The sequence below is a fragment of the Gorilla gorilla genome, chromosome 8 (assembly GCF_029281585.2).
Source record: "Gorilla gorilla gorilla isolate KB3781 chromosome 8, NHGRI_mGorGor1-v2.1_pri, whole genome shotgun sequence".
Taxonomy (NCBI): Eukaryota; Metazoa; Chordata; class Mammalia; order Primates; family Hominidae; genus Gorilla; species Gorilla gorilla.
The window spans coordinates 131,472,409-131,499,157 of NC_073232.2; the positions used below are offsets into that span (position 1 = coordinate 131,472,409).

General features: G+C 47.6%; 1 protein-coding gene and 1 long non-coding RNA gene across 4 annotated transcripts in view; both read left to right on the forward strand.

The window, feature by feature from the left end:
* The first annotated feature begins 8 nt into the window (after window positions 1–8).
* Window positions 9–11,129, forward strand: LOC129525047 (uncharacterized). Of its 3 annotated transcripts, XR_008669068.2 has the most exons (4): window positions 12–190; window positions 1,529–1,629; window positions 10,479–10,627; window positions 10,803–11,129. It is a non-coding gene; the product is annotated as an uncharacterized lncRNA (long non-coding RNA). The 3 variants fall into 3 exon arrangements; XR_008669067.2 differs by having other exon boundaries at window positions 9–190; window positions 10,479–11,129; XR_008669069.2 differs by having other exon boundaries at window positions 9–190; window positions 1,532–1,629; window positions 10,479–11,129.
* Window positions 11,130–24,792: 13,663 nt separating this feature from the next.
* The window catches only part of GRK5 (G protein-coupled receptor kinase 5), a 250,391-nt gene continuing 248,434 nt past the window's right edge, over window positions 24,793–26,749 (forward strand). Inside the window, exon 1 of the mRNA XM_031015495.3 lies at window positions 24,793–25,240. Within this exon, the coding sequence (XP_030871355.1) occupies window positions 25,189–25,240 (52 nt within the window). The 5' untranslated portion in view covers window positions 24,793–25,188. The remainder of the gene's footprint in view (window positions 25,241–26,749) is intronic.

The following is a 26,749-nucleotide window of genomic DNA, read 5'->3' on the forward strand; positions in this document are numbered from 1 at the left end:
GGCGGGGCCTACGGGGTGGTGAGCGGGCCCTCTGCTGGTAGGGGGGCGGAGCCGGAGGAGCCACCGCCTCCCTGCCTCCTGGGGACCCTGAGGGAGAAATTCCCTTTAGGGCTGAATGCTTGGGCAAGTGACACGTGGTTTTCCTACTGTCGCCCCAACCTTAAAAGAACGAATCCAGGCGGGGCATTAGGTATTTGTTTCCGTATTTCCCACTGTTTTGTTTGTTAACCTTGTGTGGATTACTGTGTCTACTATTTCTGTGACAGGATCCCTTTCTTATTTGAGCCTCAGGTAGAGACTTCTGGCTTCTGTATGAAATGGAATTAATTACAAATGCAGTTTTAGTCCGTTAATAAGCTAAGTGGGCTAGACACATCAAGGCTTTGTTGGCCTGAAATCCGTTGGAATTGTGTGTGGTCTTCCATTTGGCCTCTCTTCCCAAAATTGGGAAAACTGGGACAAATTTAAAATTTGGTTTTTGTCAATTAATGAAGCCAAGTGTTCAGTGGTGAGCATAGTACTTGAAGCAACCACATCAAACATAGGAAAAAATCACACCGTGGCCTTACAGTAAGTGTGACAAATTGCAGTCTTGGAGCTGGTATTTTCTTTTCTCTTTTCTTTTCTTTTCTTTTTTTTTTTTTTTTGAGACAGGGTCTTGCTCTGTCACCCAGGCTGGAGTGCAGTGGCATGATCTTGGCTCACTGCAACCTCTGCCTCCCGGGTTCAAGCGATTCTCCTGGCTGAGCTTCATGAGTAATTGGGATTCCTGAGCAGCTGGGATTACAGCCGCCTGCCACCATGCCCAGTTAAGTTTTTGTATTTTAAGTAGAGATGGGGTTTCACCATGTTGGCCAGGCTGGTCTCAAACTCCTGACCTCAAGTGATCCGCCCACCTCGGCCTCCCAAACTGCTGGGATGATAGGCATGAGCCACTGCACCCGGTCTGAGTTGGTATTTTCCAATCACTAGTCATTCAATTAGCAACTTCGTTTCTCAAGTCTTCTTATCACCAAATATCACTTACTATTTTCTTTAAATTGGCTTTCTTTTTTTTTTTTCCTTTTCTTTTTTGAGACAGAGTCTCACTCTGTCGCCCAGGCTAGAGTGCAGTGGCACAATCTCGGCTCACTGCAACCTCTACCTCCTTGGTTCGAGCGATTCTTCTGGCTCAGCCTCTCGAGTAGCTGGGATTACAGGCGTGCACCACTAAACCCGGCTAATTTTTTTAGTATTTTTAGTAGAGATGGGGTTTCACCATATTGGCTAGGCTGGGCTTGAACTCCTGACATCAGGTGATCCTCCCACCTTGGCCTCCCAAAGTGCTGGGATTACAGGCATGAGCCACCACACCCAGCCCAGTATATTTTCTAAAATCATCTCAGGTACCACTAGGCGCCACCCTGGGTACCAGTCCCCAGATGTGGAAAGGACTGCCTTGGATGTGTGGGGACACACATGTTTCGACTATTTCACCTCACACCTTCCTTGTGTTTGTTTAATTGGTTTTAATTATGTCTGTGTTTAGCAGATGATTGAAAAGGAGACAATCATTTTGGAGCTCAAAATCGTACTGTAGGCCGGGCGCAGTGGCTCACACCTGTAATCCCAGCACTTTGGGAAGCTGAGGTGAGTGGATCACCTGAGGTAAGGAGTTCAAGACCAGCCTGACCAACATGGTGAAACCCTTTCTCTACTAAAAATTGCAAAATTAGCTGGGCATGCAAAATTAGCTGGGCATGGTGGCGCATGCCTGTAGTCTCAGCCACTTGGGAGGCTGAGGCAGGAGAATCGCTTGAACCTGGGAGGCAGAGGTTGCAGTGAGCCGAGATCGAACCAGTGCACTCCAGCCTCAGCAACAAGATTGAAACTCCGTCTCAAAAAAAAAAAAAAAAAATACTGTAGTTCACAATGGAATATTATTTATCCATAAAAGGAATGAAATACTGATATATGCTACAACACAGATGAACTTTGAAAACACTAGCCAAGTGAAAGAAGCCAGACACAAGAGAACAAATAGTGTGTGTTTCCTTTTATATGAAACATCTAAAATAGGTAATTCCAAAGGGACAGAAAGCAAATCAGCAACTGTTAGGGACTGGGAGAAGCTGGCATGGGGACTGACTATTTATTTATTTTTTATTTTATTTATTTATTTTTGAGACAGAGTCTCCCTCTGTTGCCCAGGATGGAGTACAGTGGTGCAATCTCAGCTCACTGCAACCTCTGCCTCCCAGATTCAAGCGATCCTCCTGCCTCAGTCTCCCGAGTAGCTGGGACTACAGGTGTGACCACCATGCCCAGCTAATTATTTTTTGTATTTTTTAGTAGAGACGGAGTTTCGCCATGTTGGCCAGGCTGATCTCGAACTCTTGACCTCAAGTGATCTGCCTGCCTTGGCCTCCCACAGCGCTGGGATTACAGGCGTGAGCCAGTGTGCCCAGCCGGGACTATTTAGTAGGTACAGGATTTTCTTTTGTGGTGATGAAAATGTTTTGGAACTAGATAGAGGTGGGTATAACATTATGAATTAACTAAATACCCCGAATTGTAAACTTTAAAATAATTAATTTTATATTTGGTGAATTTCACCTCAATTAAAAAAAAATTAGAAAAAGGCCAGGCATGGTGGCTCATGCCTGTAATTGCAGCGCTTTGGAAAGCCAAGGTAGGAGGATCACTTTGTGCCCAGGGGTTTGAGACCAGCCTGGGCAACATAGCAAAACCCTGTCTCAAAAAAAAAAAGAAAGAAAGAAAGAAAAAGGAAAAGCAAAAAAAGAAAGAAAGAAAAAAAGAGAGAGAGAAAAAGGTAGAAGAAATAGGGACTAAAAACATTATATACTGTAGTCTACTCCAGTGATTTAATAGATCTAAAAGGCTCAGAAAACTGAGCCTTTTGGAGATGGAGAGACCTTCCCAAAATCACATCACTGGCTAGAAGCAGAGAGGTAGGGCAAGAACCCAGAAATTCCATACCACTGACCACCCAGCGTGTGTGTCTGATGGAGTTCAGCCTCAGCACCTTTTCCCTAGCCGACTCGTGAGATTACGTCATCCACACCCTCATCATCTCCTCTTCTCCCTCATACTACAGGGTTGTTTTTTTGGTAGAAACAAGGTCTTGCTATCTTGCCCAGGCTGGCCTTGAACTCCTGAGCTCAAGTGATCCTCTGGCTCCCAAAGTGCTGGGATTACAGGTATGAGCCACTGTCACAACAGCCTACAGTTTTAAAGTACTTAAGCTTCAGTAGCTCAAGTCAACAAAAGGGGAGTGGGGAGGGGGCAAAGCCAAGCCAAGGGGTCGCCTTCTCTTCTCCTTATGCCCACAGCCCTTTGCCGCCCGCCTCTCCCTTCCCCATGCTGGAGGGCCCCTTGCTCTCCTATTGTAGGCATGTGTTTTTTAGTTCCTGCACACAGGCAGTTTGGCTCATAACTAAACTTCACTATAAAAATGTAAAGCATGGTGCAAGTCAAAGCAACAGAGCAGAGTGGAGTTCCCTTAGAATTTCACCTCACTCATCCTGGTTTCAGTTTTAAAGCTCAGATGCATTAGTTAGTGCCAGCTCATAGTCAGGGTTAGGCTTCAAGGTAACATTACTTGAGGGCCTCATAATTGGCTCTGAAAGCAATTCTTTTTTTTTTTTTTTTTTGAGACGGGTTTTTGCTCTTGTTGCCCAGGCTAAAGTGCAATGGTGCGATCTCGGCTCACTGCAACCTCTGCCTCCCAGGTTCAAGTGATTCTCCTACCTCAGCCTCCTGAGTAGCTGGGATTACAGGTGCCCACAACCACAGCTGGCTAATTTTTGTATTTTTAGTAGAGACCAGGTTTTGCCATGTTGGCCAGGCTGGTCTTGGACTCCGGACCTCAAGTGATCCTCTCGCCTCGGCCTCCCAAAGTGCTGGGATTACAGGCGTAAGCCACTGTCCCTAGCCAACAATGTGATTTTAATCATTAATAAACATGTACTGGAGAGGATCACTCAGACCCTGCTGCCGAGGAACTGTGTGTGTATCCAAGGAATACTGATAAAATCATTAAAAAAACCCAGTCCAAGATTCAGCATTTTAAGAGGCATGAAAGAGGCATAATGGTTGAGTGTGGACAGCTGAGATTGACACACCAGCTCTGCTAGCTGCAGGCACGTGGCCTTGGGCAAGTTACTTTGCACGTTTTCCCATCTGTAAAATTGAAATGATGTTAGTGCTTACCCCAAGGGCTTTTGTGAGGAATAAATGAGTTCATATTTTAAAGGCATTAGCACAGTCAGTAGGCACATAGTGTTCGTTATATTAAGTAAAAGAGAGGTGCAAGTGAAGTGCTATCATGGTTTAGAGAAAGGGGCCAAGAAGGGCTTCACAGAGAAATCATCTATCCTGCTGCTTGGGGAAGGTGAAGGGGAAGATGGCAGGTGGAAGTGACTAGTGACCTTTGTCCCTTTGGTTTACTGTTATCTTCAGTGACCACACTATGGGGCTACGCTCTGGGTTGAATGCAGTATCTCTATTCCGTCTGCACAACCCTATGACACAGGTGCTTTTTCGGTTTGTTTTTTGTTTTGTTTTGTTTTGTTTTAGAGTCTTGCTCTGTCACTCAGGCTGAAGTGCAATGGCATGATCTCAGCTCACAGCAAACTCCACTCCCGGGTTCAAGTGATTCTCCTGCCTCAGCCTCCCAAGTAGCTGGGATTATAGGTGAGCACCACCACACCTGGCTAATTTTTGTATTTTTAGTAGAGATGGGGATTCATCATGTTGGCCAGGTTGGTCTCGAACTCCTGACCTCAAGTGATCCGCCTGCCTCGGCCTCCCCAAGTGTAGGGATTACAGGTGTGAGCCACTGTGTCCGGGCGACTCTCAGCCTTCTTTTCCTTCTCTGGGGTCTGTCTGTTCCTGTCTTCCTGCCAAGCTTGTGAAAGGAAGGCACCCACTTATTTGTGACAACAAAAAATGTTTCCAGATGTTGCCAAATGTCCCCTGGGGACAAGAGAACCCCCAGAGGAAACCACTGCTCTAATGGTATTGGCACAGGCTGTAGTGCCACCAGGACATGGGATCAAATTCTTGGTCTGTCATTTATGGTCTTGGAGGGCAGGTCATATGTCTCAGGCATCACAGAATCCCTCGTGACTAGACCAGTTAATGTTTCTATACCTCAGTTTCTGCAGGTGTGAAATGAGGGTAATGATGGCATCTACCGCTTCAGCCATGCACAGTGAGATAATGCCTGCAAAAGATGTAGTGGGGTGCTAGATACAGAGAAAGTGGTATAAATAAGTTATTCTTTTCCCCACAAGCAGACATACTACATTTTCAAACAACTGGCACAGGCTCTGAAGACATTTTATTTTTCTCAAAGTGATGAAGTTCATTTTCCTTTCTTTCTTCTTTTTTTTTTTAAACAGAGTCTTGTTCTGTCGTCCAGGCTGGAATGCAGTGGCATGATCTCAGCTCACTGCAACCTCTGCCTCCCGAGTTCAAGCAATTCTTGTGCCTCAGTGTCTCGAGTAGCTAGGATTACAATCACGTGCCACCATGCCAGGTTTTTTTGTTTTGTTTTGTTTTGTTTGTTTGTTTTAGTAGAGATGGGGTTTTACCATGTTGGCTAGGTCAACTCCTGACCTCAATTGATCTGCCGATCTCGGCCTCCCAAAGTGCTGGGATTACAGGCGTGAGCCACCATGCCCAGCCCTTTTCCTCCTTTCATTCAGGAGTGAGGGGTGAGGAATTTGTGCAAACGCTGATCCCCAAACAGGCTCAAATTAGGCTCTTCTGGAAGCCACAGGGACATGCAGGCAAGGAAAGAAAGATACTGGGAATCTACCTGTTCAGGGCAGCTTCACCTCTTCTGCCTTGAGGCACCTGCTGGGTCTGGGCTGTCCTTTGACTCAGGAAACCTTGCCAGTTTCTTCTTTTATCTTTTCTTTTCTTTTTTTTTTTTTTGAGATGGAGTCTCACTCTGTCACCTAGGCTGGAGTACAGTGGCGCCATCTTGGCTCACTGCAACCTCCACCTCCCATGTTGAAGGGATTCTCCTGCCTCAGCCTCTCGAGTAACTGGGGTTACAGGCAAGCGCCACCACACCCGGCTAATTTTTGTATTTTTAGTGGAGACGGGGTTTCACCATATTGGCCAGGCTAGTCTCAAACTCCTGACCTCGTGATCCACCTGCCTCTACCTCCCAAAGTGCTGGGATTATAGGCGTGAGCCACCGCACCCAGCCCAGTTTTTTCTTTTAAAGCTAACTATGGGCAGGGCTTGGTGGGTCACACCTGTAATCCCAGCACTTTGGGAGGTCGAGACAGGTGGATCACTTGAAGTCAGGAGTTCAAGACTAGCCTAGACAACATGGCGAGACCCTGTCTCTACAAAAAAAAAAATACAAAAATTAGTTGGGCATGATGGTACATGCCTGTAGTCCCAGCTACTCAGGAGGCTGAGGTGGGAGGATTGCTTTAGCCCAGGAGGTTAAGATTGCAGTGAGCTATGTTTGCACCACGGCACCCCAGCCTGGGTGACAGAGTGATACGCTGTTTCAAAAATAAATAAATAAATAAAGGTAACTATAAGGAATAAGGGTGACCACAATGGTCAGACACCTATCAAATCCCCATCCACCTGAGATGGACTTTAGCTATGATTAGAAAGACATCTTGGCCAGGCATGGTTGCTCACGTCTGTAATCCCAGCACTTTGGGAGGCAAAGGCAGGCGGATCACCTGAGGTCAGGAGTTCAAGACCTGCCTGGCCAACATGGTGAAACCCTCTCTCTACTAAAAATACAAAAAAATTAGCCGGGTGTGGTGGTGGGCACCTGTAATTGCAGCTACTCGGGAGGCTGAGACAGGAGAATCACTTGAACCTGGGAGGCACAGGTTGTAGTGAGCCGAGATCACACCATCAGACTCCAGCCTGGGTGTCCAATAGCTTGGTCCGATTTTGAAAAAAGTTCTCTTTGTCAGATGGAGAAAGAGTTAACTTCCACTGTATTAACTTGTGCCTGACATTTTAAATATTTTCTGTTTAATGTATGGTTTAATTTTCATCTTAAAAATGCACTGCCTTATAGGTATCTTTTTTGCTTTTTCCGTCAATGTAAATCAAGCTAAGACATTTTGTAATTTTTATCTCCATAAATCTCAAGCATTCAACAGTCATTCTTCACATGGGCATTTCAGGCAAGCTCAACAAAGCATTACTGTTTGCTTCACACCAGGCAGAGAGGCCAAGCACAGCAGCACAATTCCCAGGGCTTTTGGCCATTGGAGATGAAGTTTCACTGCCTATCACTTCTTGACCAAACAGGAAGCTGAGGCAGTTGCCTGTGGTTAAATAGTTTACCTCAAGTCGTACAGGGATTCCTTGGTTGGGGGCTTTCCAGTGTACATGTAGGCCTTCTGGTCTGCTGATCTCTGCCAAAGAAATGAAATACCCTAGAATCTCTGACCCAGAGGCCCAGAAGGAATTTCATGCAAGAGCCTCCCAGTGGCCTGTTAAGATTTGCAAAGTGTCCAGCTAGTCTCAGGCTGTGGCAACTGACTTCCCCTGGTAGGACTAGTAGAGTCCCCCTTTTGTTCATTCCAACAAAAGATAACCACGATTGATTTTTGATAACCAATATAAGCCTTAGGAGGAAGGAGCAGCTGTTCTGCCAAGCATTCCCTGACCGCTTTCCCAGCTTGTCCTGGTTAGAGACCCCTACCGGGTTCCTAGAAAACACCATGCCCTTCTCATTCTCAGCGCTCCCAGCTCCTGTCACATGGCATTGGAATTTTCTATTGCCTTGTCTGGGTCTTAACAATACTGTGAACCTCTTGAGGATAGAGCTCATGTCTTACTCGTCCCTGGAATCCCAAGGCTCAGCTAATCCCTGGCTTGCAGCAACTACCCAGAGCAAGTTTGTCAAGTGAGTCAATAAGCAGTGCTGGCAGGATTTCTACACACATTCTGAAAAAAAAAATATCTTTTGGCTGGGCGCGGTGGCTCACACCTGTAATCCCAGCACTTTAGCAGACCGAGGCGGGTGGATCACTTGAGGTCAGGAGTTCGAGACCAGCCTGGCCAACATGGTGAAACTCTGTCTCCACAAAAAATACAAAAATTAGCCAAGTGTGGTGGTACATGTCTGTAATCCCAGCTACTGGAGAGGCTGAGGCAGGAGAATCAATTGAACCCGGGAGGCGGAGGTTGCAGTGAGTCGAGATCACGTCACTCCATTCTAGCCTGGGCTACAGGGCGAGACTCCATTTCAGAAAAAAAGAAAAAAGAAAAAAGAAAAAAAAATTATTCAGCTTTCTCTAGCTATTGCAACAATAACACACATTTTTCCCCAGAAAGAAAGAGACAACAACCACCACAACAAAAAAGATAACAAAAAAAAAGAAAGAAAAAGAAAGGAAGGAAGGAGAGAGAGAGAGAGAGAAAGAAGGAAGGAAGGAAAGAAAGAAAGAAAGAAAAAGAGAAAGAAAGAAAGAAAAGAAGGAAGGAAAGAGAAAGAGAAAGAAAAAGAAAGAAAGAAAGAAAGGGAAAGAGATGAACTGGCCTTATTCTCATGAGTAAAGGAGAAAATGACTGAAATTCTCCCTTTTCAGTTTGGGAGGGAAAAAAAATTGGACCTAGTTGAGGGGGAGGCAAATGAAAAGATATATGCTCATTTTTATGATGATTAGGAAAATACGCCCCTGGAACCACAAGTTAACTTTCTGGTAGCTGGGGCTGCAATTAGAGATGGCAAGCAGGACTCTGGGTTTTGCTGAGTTCTTCCTCTTTCCACGGCAAAAAACATACATTTTTTTTCTTCCTTTTTTTCCCTCATTGAAGAGGAGCCCCAGATTTGGCTCTCTCCTGGGTTCAGAAAAGATGAAGTCTCGGAACCAAGCCCTGTCTCCCAGCCAAGTCCTCTTTTTTTCAATTTTTAATTTTTATTTTTTGAGTCTTATTCTGTCACACAGGCTGGAGTGCAGTGGTGCAATCATAGCTCACTGCAGCCTCAACCTCCCAGGCTTAAGTGATCCCCCTGCCTCAACCTCCTGAGCAGCTGAGACTACAGGTGCACAACACCATGCGTGGCTAATTTAAAATTTTTTTTTAGAGATAAGATCTCTCTCTATTGCCCATGCTGGCCTCACACTCATGGGCTCAAGTAATCCTCCTGCCTCAGCCTCCCAAAGTGCTGGAATTACAGGTGTGAACCACCACACCCGGCCAAGGCTTCCCTTCTAAACTTACCCCCAGCATGCTCCAGCATGGTCTTGTGCTGTTCCAAGTTAATGTCAAAGGCAGGCAGCCCAGGATTGGAAGGAGTTGAGTTGTCCTTGATTCAAAGCCCCATGGATTCGTTCACCTTTCAGTCTGTCTCCGTATAAACCCTCACTCACAGGCTGATTGGGAAGTGTGTGCCACCCACTAGGCCTCGGGTGAATTTCTTAGGCTGAGTCATCCCCCTCTCTGCCCACCCCCAGGCACACCTTGGCTTGCTTACTTCTGAGCTGTTCTCCTCCTTGCAGCCCGTTCCCTCCACCATTTTTTTTTTTTTTTGAGACGGAGTTTCACTCTTGTTGCCCAAGCTGGAGTGCAATGGCACGATCTCGGCTCACTGCAACCTCTGCCTCCTGGGTTCAAGTGATTCTCCTGCCTCAGCCTCCCGAGTAGCTGGGATTACAGGCGTCTGCCACCATGCCTGGCTAATTTTTTGTATTTTTAGTAGAAACAGGGTTTTACCATGTTGGCCAGACTGGTCTTGAACTCCTGACTTCAGGTGATCCGCCCGCCTCGACTTCCGAAAGTTCTGGGATTACAGGCATGAGCCACTGTGCCCGGCCTCCACCCTTTTAAAAAGACTTTATTTATTTATTTATTTTTGAGACGGAGTCTCACTCTCTTGCCAGGCTGGAGTGCAGTGGCACGATCTTGGCTCACTGCAACCTCAGCCTTGTGGGTTCAAGCGATTCTTCTGCCTCAGCCTCCCGAGTAGCTGGGACTACAGGTCCGTGCCACCATGCCCAGCTAATTTTTGTATTTTTAGTAGAGACGGAGTTTCATCATGTTGGCCAGACTGGTCTCAAACTCCTGACCTCAGGTGATCCACCTGCCTTGGCCTCTCAAAGTGTGGAGATTATAGGTGAGAGCCACTGCACCCTGCCAAACTTTATATTTTAGAACAGTGTTAGGTTCACAGCAAATTAAGCAAAGTACAGAGAGATCTCCCATAGCCCCTATTCTCAGCTTCTCCCACTATGAGCATCCCAAACTGCAATGGTAGATTTGTTACACTCGGTGACTCTACAGTGATGTGCCATTATCTCTCAAAGTCCAAGTTTAAACTCAGGTTCACTCTTGGTGTTGTACATTCTATGGGTTTTGACAAATGTATAAGGACATGTATCCACCGTAATATTATCATATGGAATACCTTCACTGCCCTAAATATCCTCTGTACTTTGCCCATTTATCCCTCTTTCTCCTCCAACTCCTGGCAGCCTGTCATCTTTTAGAGCTGTGTCTCCAGCCCAGGCCTGTCCTCTGAGTGCCGCCTGCCAACATCTCCACGCAGATGCCTCTTATGCACCTCAAGCTCTTGCTTTCTTCAAATCTGTTCCCCGCCACCGACTTCCCCAAACCTCCTCAGGTCAGTACATGGCTTCACAGTCCATACAATCATTCAAGCCAGAAAGTAGGAGTCATCTTGATTCTGATGGGGTTCAGAACACCATATCCCAAAATATAGCACCATGGCATTTGGAAAACAGCAAAAGCAGGAAGATCACTTTTTGACCTCCTCCTGCCCTTCTCCCCTGAAGCAGACCATGAAAGAATCATCTGACCTTCCTCTGAAGAAGGCCCTCATTCCAGGGGTGCCCAGCCTGTACCCAGAGGAGAGGAATGTCCTTATGTCTGAAGACACAGGGATACAGAGAGGAATATGAACAAACAGGCCTTGCTAAGTTCTCTCAGTTTATTGCCATTAGATCACATCCCCTTTGTCCAGTCATACTGCTGCATGACTGTCCACTCCATCAAAACTAAGCATGAAAAGACACGGGGTTCCCTGTTCCTTTGGGTCTTCATCTGTGGATGCTTCCATGCCGCGTAAAATATATTCAATAAATGTGTATGCTTTTCTCTTGTTACTCCATCTGTGGTTATAGAGGGTCTCAGAATCTAGAGAATCTAGAGATGGATGAGAAAAAAATGTCTTTTATCCCCTACAGTTCCCACCCTTCCCTCCCCACTGCTGGCCAGCAGCACCCAAAGGAGACGCTGTCTTGCCTCCACCTACATTTGCCTCCACCTCAGTCCAGGCCACCATCGTTTTTCTCATGCAACTCGTTCACAGCTTCTGAAGGTCTCCTGGCTGTCAAGAGGCAAGATTACTTCCATCATGTGAGGTCTATTATATTATATTATTATTATTTGTTGAGATAGGTCCTCACTCTGTCACCCAGGCTGAAGTGCAATGGCACAATCATGGCTCACTGCAGGCTCAAACTCCTGGGCTCAAAGGATCCTCCGGCCTCAGCCTCCCGAGTAGCTAGGACTACAGGTGTGCACCACCACACCCAGCTAATTAAAAAAATATTTTTTTTGTAGAGACAGGGGTTTCACTCTGTTGCCTAGGCTGGTCTTGAACTCCTGATATCAAACGATCCTCCTGCCTTGGCCTCCCATAGTTCTGGGATTACAGACGTGAGCCACCATATGGCAGAGGTCTATTTTAAAAGTGAAACAACAACGACACAGAGTATAGCTTTCACATCTCTCTGGTATCCTCAGACCCTGCCACTTCTTTGGGCTCCAGAGATTTCCAGCTGCCAGGATTTGCATCTTTGTGTGGGGGCCTTTCTGCATAATTGCAGAAACCTGGTCTACCCACCCTGAGGAAAGACAGAGGTGCTTGGGAATTTATACCGCTGCCTGCAGCCCTCAGCAATGGCTGGGTGGAGGGAATTCGTGTAGAAATACCCCAGCTCCCTCACCTCTTAAATGGACTATCTGGGGCGTTTACCTCCCAGGGTCTTCCCACAGATCCAGTCCTGGTCACCATGGAGGTAACTTAACACACCCTTCACTGGCTGCCTTCCCTGTGTTAGTTCCCCTCCCTTATCTCCATTCCCAAATAAGCTACTTGCATTTGAATCCTTATCTCCAGGTTTAGGGACACCCACACTGAGACAGAGCACAACAAAAACTGTAATACCAAATGCTCCCCACAGGCTGATTATGGGACTTAGGTGGAAATATTTATTCAGGCCAGGAGCACTCATCATGAGAACCAGACTAACAGGTGTGGGATGGTCTTTTTAAGTCTCATCAGTCTCTCTCTGTAACGGTATGTGGAACTTTATCTGGGGACATTGCAAAAGTCCAAGCATGAGGACTGCCCCTGTCTGACAGCTTCCCTTTCCCCCCCGCCTGCTTTTAACTGGCCTCTCGCTCTCACTCTGCCTCCTTTCAGTCCATTCTCTGCCCAGCGTCAACAGTGATGCTTCTTAAAACACGAACCACTGTTTCATCTCGTACTTAAAGCTCTTCCGTGGCTTTCCATCTCATTAGAGGAAAACACAAATTTGTACAAGGCCCTACGTGGCTTGTGCCCCTGCAGGTCTGCATGCCTGCCTCCTTTCAGACATCTCCTTTTGGGCTCCTCTGGACCCCATCCCTGTGTTAGCCATACTGGTCTACTTCCACCTCCCCAAAAGCTACCCCTCACCTGGGCACATGCGGTCCTCTTGATTGACATGCTGTTACCCTCCACACATATCTGACTAGCTCTTCTTGATTATTTAGTTCCTGGCTTTGATGGCATCCTCCCCAAGAAGACTTCCCCAATGACTGTGAATGTCTCTGTCTTGGCCCTTGTTTCCTTTTACTGGAAACTTAAAATTGCAATTACTTTATCTATTTACTGGGTATTGGTTGGGTTCCTCCCTAGAACAGAAGCCCGACAGGGCAAGGATCATGCCCATCTTGCTCACTGCTATATCCCCAGCACTTAGCACAGTGCTTGGCACATGGCAGACTCCTAGAAAATTCAGATGAATCTGGTGGAAGGCCCAGCTAAATTCTCACTGTGCAGCCACTTCTGACACCCCCAGCTGACACATCCTTTCCCTGAATGCCTGTGGCAATTATCATCAACATCATTCTTTTGGTGGTTAATCCTCTGTGTTTTATCACAAAACTACTGTTGCCTTGAACTATATATATATATATATATATGAATTTTTTTTTTCAGATGGAGTCTTGCTCTGTTGCCCAGGCTGGGGTACAATGGCGCGATCTCAGCTCGCTGCAACCTCTGCCTCCCGGGTTCAAGTGATTCTCCTGCCTCAGCCTCCCGAGTAGCTGGGATTACAGGCATGCACTACCACACCCGTCTAATTTTGTATTTTAATAGAGATGAGGTTTTGCCATGTTTGTCAGGCTGGTCTTGAACTCCTGACCTCAGGTGATGTGCCCAGCTCGGCCTCCCAAAGTGCTGGGATTAGAGGTGTGAGGCACCGTGCCTGGCCGAACTATTTTTAAATCATGGTTTGTTTCTTCAAAATCTTTGATGCCTATCCTAGTTTGCAGATTAAATAACTAATTCATTTTTTTTGTTTTTTGAGACAGAGTTTCGCTTTTATCACCAAGGCTGGAGTGCAGTGGCACAACCTTGGCTCACTGCAACCTCTGCCTCCCGGGTTCAAGCAATTCTCCTGCCTCAGCCTCCTGAGTAGCTCGGATTACAGGCACCCACCGCCATGCCCGGCTAATTTTTTTGTATTTTTAGTAGAGACGGGTTTTGCCATGTTGGCCAGGCTGATCATGAACTCCTGACCTGAGGTGATTGCAGCCGCCCAAAGTGCTGGGATTACAGGTGTGAGCCACTGCGCCCAGCCCTAATTTGCTTTTTAAAGCCCCACAATATTTGACAGTGTATTTTTTAAGAACAAGTATATTCTCTTATATGATAACACTATTACAATGCTCAAAACCAGGAATTTTAACATTGATATACTGTTATCTAATGCACAGTCCATATTCAAATTTAATCAAATGTCCCAACAATATCCTTCATAGTAGCCACTCACCTCCCTACCATGATCTAATGCAGTATCACACATGGCATATTTAGTGGTCTTGTCTCTAGTTTTTTTTTGAGACAAGGTCCTGCTCTCTCACCCAGGCTGGAGTGCAGTGGTGCAATCACAGCTCTCTGCAGCCTTGACCTCTGGGGCTCAAGCAATCCTCCTACCTCAGCCTCTTACGTAGCTGGGACTACAGGCACGTGCCACCATGCCTAGCTAATTTTTGTATTTTTGGAGAGATGGGGTTTCAACACGTTGCCCAGCTGGTTCTCAATCTCTTGGGTTCAAGTGATCTGCCTGCCTTGGCCTCCCAAAGTGCTGAGACTACAGGTGTGAGCCACTGGGCCTGGCCTCTTTAGTTTCTTTTAATCTGGAACAGTTCCTCAGTCATTCTTTATGTTTCTTGACCTTGACATTTTTGAGGAACACAGTCTGGCTCTTTTGTGGAACATCTCCTATTTGGTTGGTCTGATATTTCCTCTGATTAGATTCGGGTTAAACATTTTTGGCAGGAATACCACTGAAGTGTTGTTTCATAATTTACTTAACCAATCTGTTATTCTTGGAAATTTGTGTTGTTTCAACTTTTTCTTCATTTTATAATCAATAATGTAATCTGTATACATCCTTGTAGCCAAATCTTTGTACACGTTCTTATCTAATTTTTTAGAGTGTTTTTCTAGAATTGGAACTGCTATGACTAAGGGCTAGGTGTTTTTTGTTGTTGTTGTTGTTGTTGTTTGTTAGTTTGTTTGAGATGGAGTCTCACTCTGTTGCCCAGGCTGGAGTGCAGTGGCGCTATCTTGGCTCACTGCAACCTCTGCCTCCCAGGTTCAAGCGATTCTCCTGCCTCAGCCTCCTGAGCAGCTGGGACTACAGGCGTGTGCCACCACACCCGGCTAATTTTTGTATTTTTAGCAGAGACAGGGTTTCACCATATCGGTCAGGCTGGTCTTGAACTCCTGACCTCGTGATCTGCCCACCTTGGCCTCCCAAAGTGCTGGGATTACAGGCGTGAGCCACCACGCCCAGCCCCTAGGTGCGTTTTTATGATTTTTGTTATGTATTGCCAAACTACCTTTAAGAAAGGCTGTGCCAGTTTACACTCCCTCCACAGTGAGTGAAGGTAGCAATTTCTAGGAGATTTTTGCCAACACTGGATCCAAACAGTTTAAAATACCCTTCTTACAGCAGTCTGTACTTCTCATGTTGATCTGTCTTCTATTCCGGCTTCTTGTGTGTGTAACTTGTTGGCCCTAAACACCTACAAGCTGTTTAAAAAAGGGCTTGCATGTCTGACTCATCTTTGTGGTGCCCAACTATGCTTCCTACTTAATAGTCACTCAATAAACGTCAAAGGAAGGAAGTCACACATCTTTGAACAATGCGACCTTATTTTGTCAGGTTCTGTTTCGACATGCTGGGATACTCTCTTAGTTCCGGCTACTGTAACAAGTACCATAGACTGGGTGGCTTATAAACAACAGAAATTTCTTTCACGCAGTTCTAGAGGCTGGAGGTTTGAGATCAGGGAGCCAGCATGATGAGGTTCTGATGAGGGCCCTCTTCTGGGTTGCCCGCTGCTGACTTCTCGTTGTATCTTCACATGGTGGGGAGAGGGTGGAAGAGCTCTCTGAAGTCCCTTTTATAAGAGCACTAGTCCCATTCATGAAGGCTCTACGTTCATGACTTAATTCCCTCTCAAAGGTCCCACCTCCTAATACCATCACATTAGGGATTAGAATTTCAATCTGAATTTTGGGGGAACATATTCAGTTCATTGCAGCTACCAAAAAAGTTACTAATGTTGGTATCCAAAAGTCCAACAACCAGAGCCCCTACTTGCCCGAACTAGCAAGATTCATTCTCGGGACCTCTCGGGAGCCCCAAAGAAACTTTCCATTTTGTTCATATGGATCCTGGGCAGGCTCTTCACCTTAGGTATCCAGCTCACTGCAGACACCTGCTTCTCCGGTCCCCTCCAGCCCTAGCTCCAGGGGCTTCTCTGGGCTGCTGCTGCTCTCCTTGTACTTACCTCTGGGTCCCGGGAGGATCACATGCCTTTCTCTCAATTCTCCAATCCCAGCTAGGACAGGCAGTCCTTTTAAACTGAAGCCTTAGAAATAACAGACAGAAATTAAAATTACAATGCCGATAAGGCAAACATAAAGCAGGATGTGAGCTAAAAATGCTATCACCTTTTTAGCCCCATACGGACCTCCTTAGGGACTGTTTTTCTCCTTTGAAATACTCCTTCCTCCCTCCTGTGATGCAGGATCTGCTAACTTGGGAGGACACCATGTAGAGCACCCTTGATCTTGCCTCTTTTTCCCCATCCTGGCCCTCCTGGGGTATTAAGAGATGGAGCCTTGAGAGTGACTGGGTCATGAGAATGGAGTCCTCCTGAATAGGATTAGCGCCTTGATAAAAGAGGCCTGAGGGAGCTCTCTTGCTTCTTCTGTGATGTGAGGACGTAGCAACAAGGCACCATCCTTGAAGCTGTGAGCTCTCACCAGACACCATATCTGCTGGTGCCCTGATCTTGCATTTTCCAGCCTCCAGAACTACGAGCAATCCATTTCTGTTGTTTATAAGTTACCCAGTCTAAGATGCTTTGTTGTAGCAGCCCTAAAGGACTGGGACACACATTAACCAGTGTCTCCCCAGGCTGACCTGCCTGCCACCTCCCCCAAACAGAGGTCACATTCAGCCTGGACTGGAGGGGTCTGATTGGTATCCTGGATCACACGAAGGTTCCGGAGCTTGCAGCTTGCTTTCACCATTTGGCTGCAGCTCTCCAGAGTTCATGCTAGGTGGCATCCTCTCTCCATGGAGGAGACTAGGACGGCTGCTTGGAGTGAGTGCTCCAACTGTATCTAACTGCTCCTGCACAAACTCATTTCTATAGCACATCAACTCACAGCTTTGCTCTAAGATGCCACTACAGGAGGACTTGAGCTGCTCCAAACCAACTGGGCAAATTAGATATTATATTCTATTTTATGTAATTGTAAAAAAAAATCATTCTGTGCGATGCATTACATTTAGCATATAACTGGCTAGCTGAGATTTCAATGAGGGAGAAAATATATCCTCCTTTTATCAGGGCCATGAAATATACACATGCATATATAATGGCCTATCTTAGGTCAGTAAATGCTTTATTCCGAGGCTTCAAAAATAATTGGACTCAGAGTTTTTTGAGCAAGAAAAAGTTTATGTGGCTGGGCGCAGTGGCTCACATTTGTAATCCCCGCGCTTTGGGAGGCCGAGGTGGGTGGATCACCTAAGTTCAGGAGTTCGAGACCAGCCTGGCTAACATGATGTAACCCCATCTCTATTAAAAATACAAAAAATTAGCCAGGTGTGGTGGAGGGCGCCTGTAATCCCAGCTACTCAGGAGGCTGAGGCAGGAGAATCGCTTGAACCTGGGAGGCGAAGGTTGCAGTGAGCCGAGATCGTGCCACTGCACTCCAGCCTGAGTGACAAGAGTGAGACTCCATCTCAAAAAAAAAAATACATAAATAAAAGAAAGTTTATGCTATCACAGCCGGAGGGTTGAAACCCTGTGAGCCCACTTCACCTATGAGTCATCTGGTTATAAGGGCTCCTAATGTTGCATTTAATTCAGCCTGCCTCCTCCTCCTCTCTTAAGAAGGAGTTCTACCATTGATAAGATCGTATCTGTATGTCCAATATAGGCTACCATGCAAAACAATTGACTAGCTTTAGGCATGTCATCACCTGATAGATGCTGGTCATAAAGAGACCACAAGTGATGGTCTGGATTCTTTCCTTACCTATATTAACAGGAAATCATTGGCTTTTAAGTAAATTACTGGAAAAGGGGCTGGGCACAGTGGCTCATGCCTGTAATCCCAGCACTTTGGGAGGCCGAGGTGTGCGGATCACCTGAGGTCGGGAGTTCAATACTAGCCTGTCCAATATGGTGAAATCCCATCTCTACTAAAGATACAAAAAATTACCTGGGCGTGGTGGCAGGCGCCTGTAATCCCAGCTACTCAGGAGGCTGAGGCAGGAGAATCACTTGAACCTGGGAGACAGTGAACCAAGATGGTGCCATTGCACTTTAGTCTGGGCAACGAGAGCAAAACTCCATCTCAAAAAATATATATAAAAATAAGTAAAAATTACTGGAGAAGAGGTTGTTTTTCCTTCACCTACTCTGAAAGTACAGAATTAATTTTTATATTTTTACTGTGTAATTTCCTTGCCAATTTGAACATTTTTCCTCCATCTAAATCTATTGATTGTTTCATCACTGAACCAAACAAAAAAGTGCCCAACTTTCTGTGTGCCATTTCTGGGTTAAACATCTCGTGTTTTACTCAGTCTGAAAATGGAATCGAAGTTGGTTTGCCTAGTTTCCTTTAAAATTCTGGGACCAATTTAACTACTGGGTTGATTATAGGAGATGCCAGGTTTGAGGTCAGAGGTACCATCAGAGAGCTGGAAGTTCCAGGGACTGACAGTCTGCCCTTGACTTTCTGTAACACGTTGACCTCTGACAGGAGACCAATCTCCCCTAATTTTTTCCCTTTTAAAATCTGACCTGGCAGAGATGTGGGAATTTTGATAGTTACCTAGTATAGCATAACTTAGCAGCCAGGAGGCCCAGGTGGGGCTGAGTCATGCCATATGTGGTATAAGTCAATAAATATGGCCAAATGCTCCCTGTGTCAGGCATGTACTAGGTTCAATAGAGAAGAGAATCAAAAGATGAAAAAAGACACATTTTAGGCCTTTGAGTAGGGAAAGCAGACACCTAAATAGCCTCGCCATCCACTTAATCAGTTGGCCTTGGGCAGCAGACCTCCTAATTCTCTGAGGCTCAGTTTCCTCTGTATACAATGGAGGCAACAATGTCTTTCAAAAGTACCCGCCTTGGAGGATTGGATGAGGTTCTGGGTATAGTAATGGGATGGGTACTGGAGAAAGGTGCACGGACTGAAAAGCTGTCTCATTAAACTTTGTAACACATCTACTGTGGGAACCCTCCTAACTGAACATGGCACCAGGGAAGGAGGACTTTCCTTTTCATTAAAGAAGACTGTGTTAAATTGCTGTAGTGATGGGAGTTTGGCAACCACATGTGGCTGAGACAATCAGCAGGTGTGTGTGTTTCAGCAAGACTCTTCTTTTCTGAACTTGCAGTTGAGAATTGATGCAAGACAAATGATCCCACAAAATCTTGGGACCAAGCTAAGTGGTTAGATGTGTATAGGTAACAATCCACCTGGCAAAACCAATCAATTCATTAAGATTGGCCAGTTCATCTGGAAACCAAAGGCTGCAAAGACACCACGTGTTGTTTGGAGATTGGTTTTCTCGAGCATGAGACTTCTACTACTCCTCACATTTCACAAATATTATTGGTTAGGATGAATTAAAGTTTTCAAAGTGAGCTGACTTTAAAGAAAAATATTGGCTGGGCATGGTGGCTCACACCTGTAATCCCAGCATTTTGGGAGGCTGAGGTGGGTGGATCACTTGAGGTCAGGAGTTCAAGACCAGCCCGGTCAACATGGTGAAACCCCACCTCTACCAAAAATACAAAAATTAGCCAGGTGTGGTGGTGTGCACCTGTAATCCCAGCTACTCGGGAGGCTGAGGCAGGAGAATCGCTTGAACCCAGGAGGCAAAGTTTGCAGTGAGCCAAGATCGTGCCACTGCACTGTACCCTGGGCAACGGAGCGAGACTCCATCTCAAAAAAAAAAAAAAAAAAGAAAAATATGAAGTCACTAGAAGAGCAATAGGCAGTTTACAACATGTTAAAACTTTTTTTTTTTTTTTTGAAACAGAGTCTCACTCTGTCGCCCAGTGGCACCATCTCGGCTCACTGCAACCTCTGCCTCACGGGTTCAAGTGATTCTCGTGCCTCAGCCTTCTGAGTAGCTGGGACTACAGGCGCATGCTGCCATACCTGGTTAGTTTTTGTATTTTTAGCAGAGACGGGTTTCACCATGTTGGCCAAGCTGTTCTTGACCTCCTGACCTCAGGTAATCCGCCCACCTTGGCCTCCCAAAGTGCTGGGATTACAGACATGAGCCACTGTGCCCTGCCCACAGTAAAACTTTTAATGTCCAATTGATAACCACTGAGGTCCATTGATGAAGGGAATTCAGAGGGGAGGAAATGTTAACTGGAAACCTCAAGCCTCCAGATTTGCTTTCAGCTCACATTTCTCCTCTCTTGGTGCCTGAAATCACTTCTTCCCCTGTTTGCAAAGTCCTTTGTGTGTGTCTCCACAATGGCCCTTATTCCATTGTATGGAGGTTGTTTGCATCCGGTGTGTTTTCCTTCCCAGTGGTGAGCTCCCTGGGAAATTGCCTTGAACTCCCTGCAGGGCTGGACACAGAAAGGTAAACTCTGAAGGAGAAGAGAATAAATGAGAGAATGGAAGCTCTATCTGCAGCTGCTTCCTGAGGATTAAAAAGCTTTGAGTCAAGGAAAGGGATGGAAACTCCAGTTCCTGGACTATTCAGAAAGCCAATTTGATTATTCAGGCAAAAGGAATCCATATTTTAGAAGGCCGATAGGTTTGTGGCTTTCCAGCATAGTAGACTTCTATTTACAAGAACTCTGACCCAGCAGCTTTATTCATGGCAGATACAGGTGCTGACAGAAGAATTTGAAGGTTCCCTGTTTCTTTTGCTTTTTTATTTTTTAGAGACAGTCTTACTCTGTTACCCAAGCTGGAGTGCAGTGGGGCGATCATAGCTCAGTGCCACCATACCTGGCTAATTTTTAGGTTTATTTCGTAGAGACAGGGTCTCGCTATGTTGCCTAGGTTGGTCTCGAACTCCTGGGCTCAAGCGATCTCCACGCCCCCATCCCCTACACCCTTGCTTTAGCCTCTAAAAGTGCTGGGATTGCAGGCATGAGCCACTGCATCTGCCTTCTTCTGCATTTTTGGCTCAGCTGCTCCTGAGTGGAGTCTGAAGCTGGCTGTCTTTGACATATTCCCATCCCTCCATCCTCACCCCCATTCCTCCATTTGGATTTCCCTTCTTGCTCTCAGCTGGCTGTCAATGATTCCCTACTTAGCTATTTATATTTAATAGCCTACTCTTCCTTGAATCAAACCCATTTTTCAAGAAGACCACGAGTTGTTAGTGCAGTTAATTGAAAGGAATAAAGCCATAATGGTGGAATTATAGATGAAAATGGAAAACCCCTTGAAATCTTAATGATTTAGTCAACTGGGTGCTTTGCCTTCTTATAATACAAGTTCATCTTGGCAGCCACACAGAACAGTTACTACCAAGCTGTGCTGGCTAGCTTGTGCAAGCCAGAAATTGAGTGCGCCAACTCTGAGTCAGGCTGACAGGTTCAAATCTCGGGTCTTCTACTTATTAGTTATGTGACCCTGGACAAATTATAAAACCTTTCTTTTTTTTTTGAGGAAAAAAAAAAAAGTCTCACTCTGTTGCCCAGGCTGGAGTGCAATGGCACGATCTTGGCTCACTGCAACCTCTGGCTCCCGGGTTCAAGTCATTCTCCTGCCTCAGCCTCCCAAGTAGCTGGGATTACAAGGCACCTGCCACTACACCCAGCTAATTTTTGTATTTGTAGTAGAGATGGGGTTTCACCATGTTAGGCTGGTCTCGAACTCCTGACCTCAGGTGATCTGCCTGCCTTGGCCTCCCAAAGTGTTGGGATTACAGGCGTGAGCCACCGTGCCCGGCCTATAAAACCTTTCTTAACCTGGTGCTTTATCTATAAAATAGGCCTGTGTTCCCTACCTCATCTGGATATTGTGTTCAAGGAGATAATCCATTTAAAAGACCACAAGAGCCTGGCCCACAGTTGGTGTTGAGTAAATGCTAGCCATTATTATTCCATTCTTGCATTGGAGTGTCTGAATTTCCTCATAGAGGCACAAAAACCTGATGTACAACCATGTATTTGTGTAGGCAGGAAGCAACAGCTTGTAGTGGACAAAAAAATAGTCTAACACTAACTTGCTGAGTGACCATGCCAACTCACTTACTTTGGGTCTGTTTCACATCTGTAAAATGAGAGGGAGAGGCAGGGGTTCCCAGGACGGAAAACTTAAATGTCTATACAGGCCAGATAAATAAAATCACTAGTGACTTGGGCTGGGTATAAGACAATAGGGAGTTACGGTAAACTAGAGAGCTTTTCAACTCTGAGTGTGGTCTACTGACCACGAGGATCGACAGAGCCCTGGAGTTTGTTAGAAAGAGCAACATCTCAGAAACCACCCCAGATCTATCCAAATGCAATCTGCATTTTAACAAGATCCCCCGTGATTTGTATGCTCATGAAACTTTGAGCCAGGCATGGTGGCTTATGCCTGTAATTCCAGCACTTTGGGAGGCAGAGGCGGGTTGGATCACTTGAGTCCAGGAGTTCAAGACCAGCCTGGCCATTATGGCGAAACCCCGTCTCTACTCAAAATACAAAAATTAGCCAGTCATGGTGGCACACACCTGTAATCCCAGCTACTTGGGAAGCTGAAGTACAAGAATCACTGGGAGGCTGAGGTTGCAGTGAGCCGAGATCGGGCCACTGCATTCCAGCCTGGGTGACAGAGTAACTGTCTCAAAACAAAACAAAACAAAACAAAAAAACCAAAAAAAAACCTTTGAGAAAATTTTTTTTTTTTTTTGGGGGGGGGTCGGAGTCTCGCTCTGTCGCCCAGGCTGGAGTGCAGTGGCGCGATCTCGGCTCATTGCAACCTCCGTCTCCCGGGTTCACGCCACTCTCCTGCCTCAGCCTCCTGAATAGCTGGGACTACAGGAGCCCAACACCACGCCCGGCTAATTTTTTTTTGTATTTTTAGTAGAGACAGGGTTTCACTGTTAGCCAGGATGGTCTCGATCTCCTGACCTCGTGATCCTCCCGCCTCGGCCTCCCAAAGTGTTGGGATTACAGGCGTGAGCCACCGCGCCCGGCCCGAGAAAATTGTTATGGTGCATAAGCCATCTAAAGGCATTCAAAAATTTTCTTTTTTTTTTTTTTTAATGTTAGCCTAATAAACAAACTTCGGGCTTCATCAGGCCCTATGCTGCCAGCAAGTGACCAGTGTGGTTGGTGGAGGGCTCTAGGAGCTGCCAGCTTTAGGGGTCTCGCTGTCTGAGAGAGATCCTTTCATTAAAGGTTAGGGCTCTAGGCACGTGAATATGTAGCAAAGACCAAGCCTGGATTGCTTAGAACAGTAATTCCTGGAGTGGTAAGTGCCTGAAAAGTCACCCGCTGAGCCCTCCGCCTTCTGACAGGTAAACTGTTGTTGCCCCCATTTTGCAGACAAGATAAATGAGGCCCAGGGAGACTCACTGACCCAAGTCTAGACACCAGGAAGTGGTGGTGGTGGGTATACTCCCCCAGGAAAGAAGATAATCTTGGGTTGTTACAATCAGTGACCAGACCAGTTTCCAAGGCCTGGAAGGTTTATTGATTTCTTTATATTCTCCAATGCATAATAACTGTTCTCTGTTTCTCTCGGCACCTCCCTGCGACTTCCTGGCAGCCCTGGGGACAGAGGGTTTCCTCCTTCTGGACAGAGAAGGCCCAGAGTCGGCTTCTGAACGGATATCCGGCCCGCAGGATGCAGAGGAGGCAAAGGCCTCATTGTTCTTTGGGGCCTGCCTGCCCCGCCCCCAGCCGTAGGACACTCGTGGCAGATCCCGGGTGACCGAAGACAGCCCATTTCCAGGAGTGGGGCCTTCGGAGCGGAGGGAGCAAGGAAACGGGACTGAGCACAGACCTGGAGTCTGATGTTCTGAGCATAACACTGGAAGGAGCTAAGAGCCCCAAAATAAATAAGACCGGAATTTAAAAACGTTAATCCCACGCCGGCTTGGCGCTGGCCTGGCTGTTACTCATTAACGCTCCCCACGGCGGAGACTCCGGCGACTCCGTCTGCGTTTTTATTACTTAATCTGGCTGGGTTTGGCTGCAGGGAGGCTCGTGGATTTTCTGGCCGGGTGTGCTGGAAGGCAGTTTATTCACAGAACGAGCAGCTTCCCACGCTGGACCCCGATCCCCAGGCGCCGTCCGCGTAGACCCCGCGCCGCGCACCGCGGCCGCCGGGGGGCGCTCGGGTCGCACCGAGAGCAGCGCGGGCAGCCAGCGCCGGGTCGCAGCCGACCCGCAGAGCCCTTCGCGCCCTCCGAGGAAACAAAGTGCATCTTTGTCCGCGGCCCGAGGCGCCGCGTGGGAGACGCTGGGCAGGGGCCAGGCCGGGCCGGCCGCCGCCGCGTGCGGGGACCCTGGGCGCGCGTCACTGACCCGGGACTCAGACCCTCGCGGGCCTGGCGCGGACTGGAGGAAGCGGGCTGTGGCGCGCGGCCGAGCTGGCAGCCCTCCCACTCCGAGCACGGCTCGGGACCCGCACTGGCTCCTGCCGGGCCGCGGCGCTTCACGCGCCGTCACCGGGGCCCGTGCACTCCGCTTTCCGGGCTGGCGACGGGACGGGAAGGGGGCAAGCGGGAGCCTGCGGGGGGGTGCTGGGGACTTCGGCTTGGCTGGGCCGCCTTTGAGTCGCCTGTCGGCCGGGCGGTGCCCGCCTTCGCTTTCGGTGCCGTCCCGGGGCGGGTCCTCGCTCCGACAGCCGCGCGCCAGCCCAGCTCAGCCCCGGCGCCGCGCGGCCGGGAGAACTCCAGCTCCCAGCAGGCCCCGCGCCGCGAGCACCGAGGCAGGAGGCGCGCCTGGGCCGGCGCTTGCGCAGTGCGGCCGCCCGAGCCTGCTAGTACCACACCCCCGGGAGGGACTGAGGGGAGGCAGAAGCATCCGAGGCATTAAAGCATCCGAGGGAGCCGGAGGGGAGGAGAATGGAGTGACAGAGACACGCGGAGGGTGGGGGGTGGGGGGGAGCGTGTTGAGGGAGGGGGGAGGGGGGACACAGAGGGAGGAAGAAGCGGCGGCGGCGGCGGCGGCGGCGGCGGCTCCTCTTTGCAGAGGGGGAAACTCTTGGGCTGAGAGCAGGAATAATGCGGTAGGCAAGGCGGGCTGCTGGCTCCCCCGGCTCCAGCAGCAGCGGCGGCAGCCCGAGCAGCGGCAGCAGCAGCGGCAGCACCCCAGGCGCTGACAGCCCCGCCGGCCGGCTCCGTTGCTGACCGCCGACTGTCAATGGAGCTGGAAAACATCGTGGCCAACACGGTCTTGCTGAAAGCCAGGGAAGGTAAGAGGCAGGGCCGGTACGTGCCCGGCGCGTCCGCCGCGGGCCAGGGTGCGGGTGTCGGGCGGCGTGCGGGCTGGGGCTGCGCCCGTGCAGGATGCCCGCTGCCGGCGAGTGGGTCGCGAGCAGGACACTTCGGAGAGCGGCTCTGCAGACCCTTCAGGGTTCCTGCCTTGGGGCTCAGAGAATCTGGACTTGGGCTGAGAAGGTTGCAGGGATTTGGATGCTAACATATCTCCTAGTTTCCAGCGCTCGCCCTGCAGAGCGTGCCATCTCGGCAGCTGTTGAAAGGTCAGTTGGAAAAGCATTCATTCGGGGAGCGACGAGCAAACATGCACATAAAATAGCGTTTCAAGTCGGCCCGGGATGGTTCTGTGTGAACTGGTGTGTGTGTTCGAGGGGCGGGGGTGGAATGAGCAGAAGCCAAGTCTTTGCCTGCGCAGGCTGAGTTGATATAGACTATTGCTGGAAACCATCCGCTGGGATGTTTCTTAGGGAAATCCCGTCGTGTGGAAGGAAGCCTTTTAAAGGCAAAGTCAGATGTTGAGGAATTAGCCTTTTCATAGAATTATCAAAGGATGGCTGTACAGATCACCTAGAAAATAATTCAGTATTTCAGGTTTTTCTTTTCTGGGAGTGTGATAACTGAAATTGTTAGATTTTGGCTCAGTTAAGAAAAGAAAGGTAAGTGTGCTGGTGCTTTAGATACGTTTTCTATGCAAATCATTAGATTTCCTGCATTTAGCTGGCAGGAAATATTGTCTAAATGGAGTGTGTAAGATCCTGAGTCAAACCCTAAGAACGCATATTTTGACTCTTCCTTTTGATGAAAAACAGAAAAAAGGGGGGAGGCAGAAACTTGGATGCTTCCTAAAATGATTGTGTTGTGTACATGTAAATATATATATTTAGGAATACCTGGAATTTATGTCGCATATTTTCCTTTTTTTTTTCTGGTCAAGATTTGAGCTCTAGTGTGCGACCTTTTTCATAAAAGGGGAAGAGGTTTTTCCCTTTCACGGGAGAACGCTTTATTTGATACAAGGTAGAAGGCAGACTGAGTAAGGGCTTGACTTTAGAAGGATACTCGGTGAGCAGTCCATGAAAATGTCTTACCTACTTAATATTTTCATTCACCTACTTTGATGAATGAAGGGAAGAATTTCTGGCCAGCAATAAAACGATTCGTGTTTATTCAGCCCGTTCCATCACCTTGTGGCTCCCTACACACTGTGGGGGTAGGTGATGCATAGCCTTCCGTGGGCAGCGTTTCAGCAACTCAACCCGGCATTCGTGTCTTACTTTCGTCGTCACTTGTCACTCTAAAGCAGCCAGTGGGCAAGAAGGTTTATTTCAGAAGCCCCGAAGGGAGGCAGTGCTTTGAAAACCCCAGCAGAGTTTAAAATATACAGGTTAGTCTCCCTCCCATTGCTTAGCTTTGGTGGGAATAAATTTTTAGGAGAGGCTTGTTACTTGGTGACTTCAGGTTCTAAGGCCTGAGCTGTGTGTGTA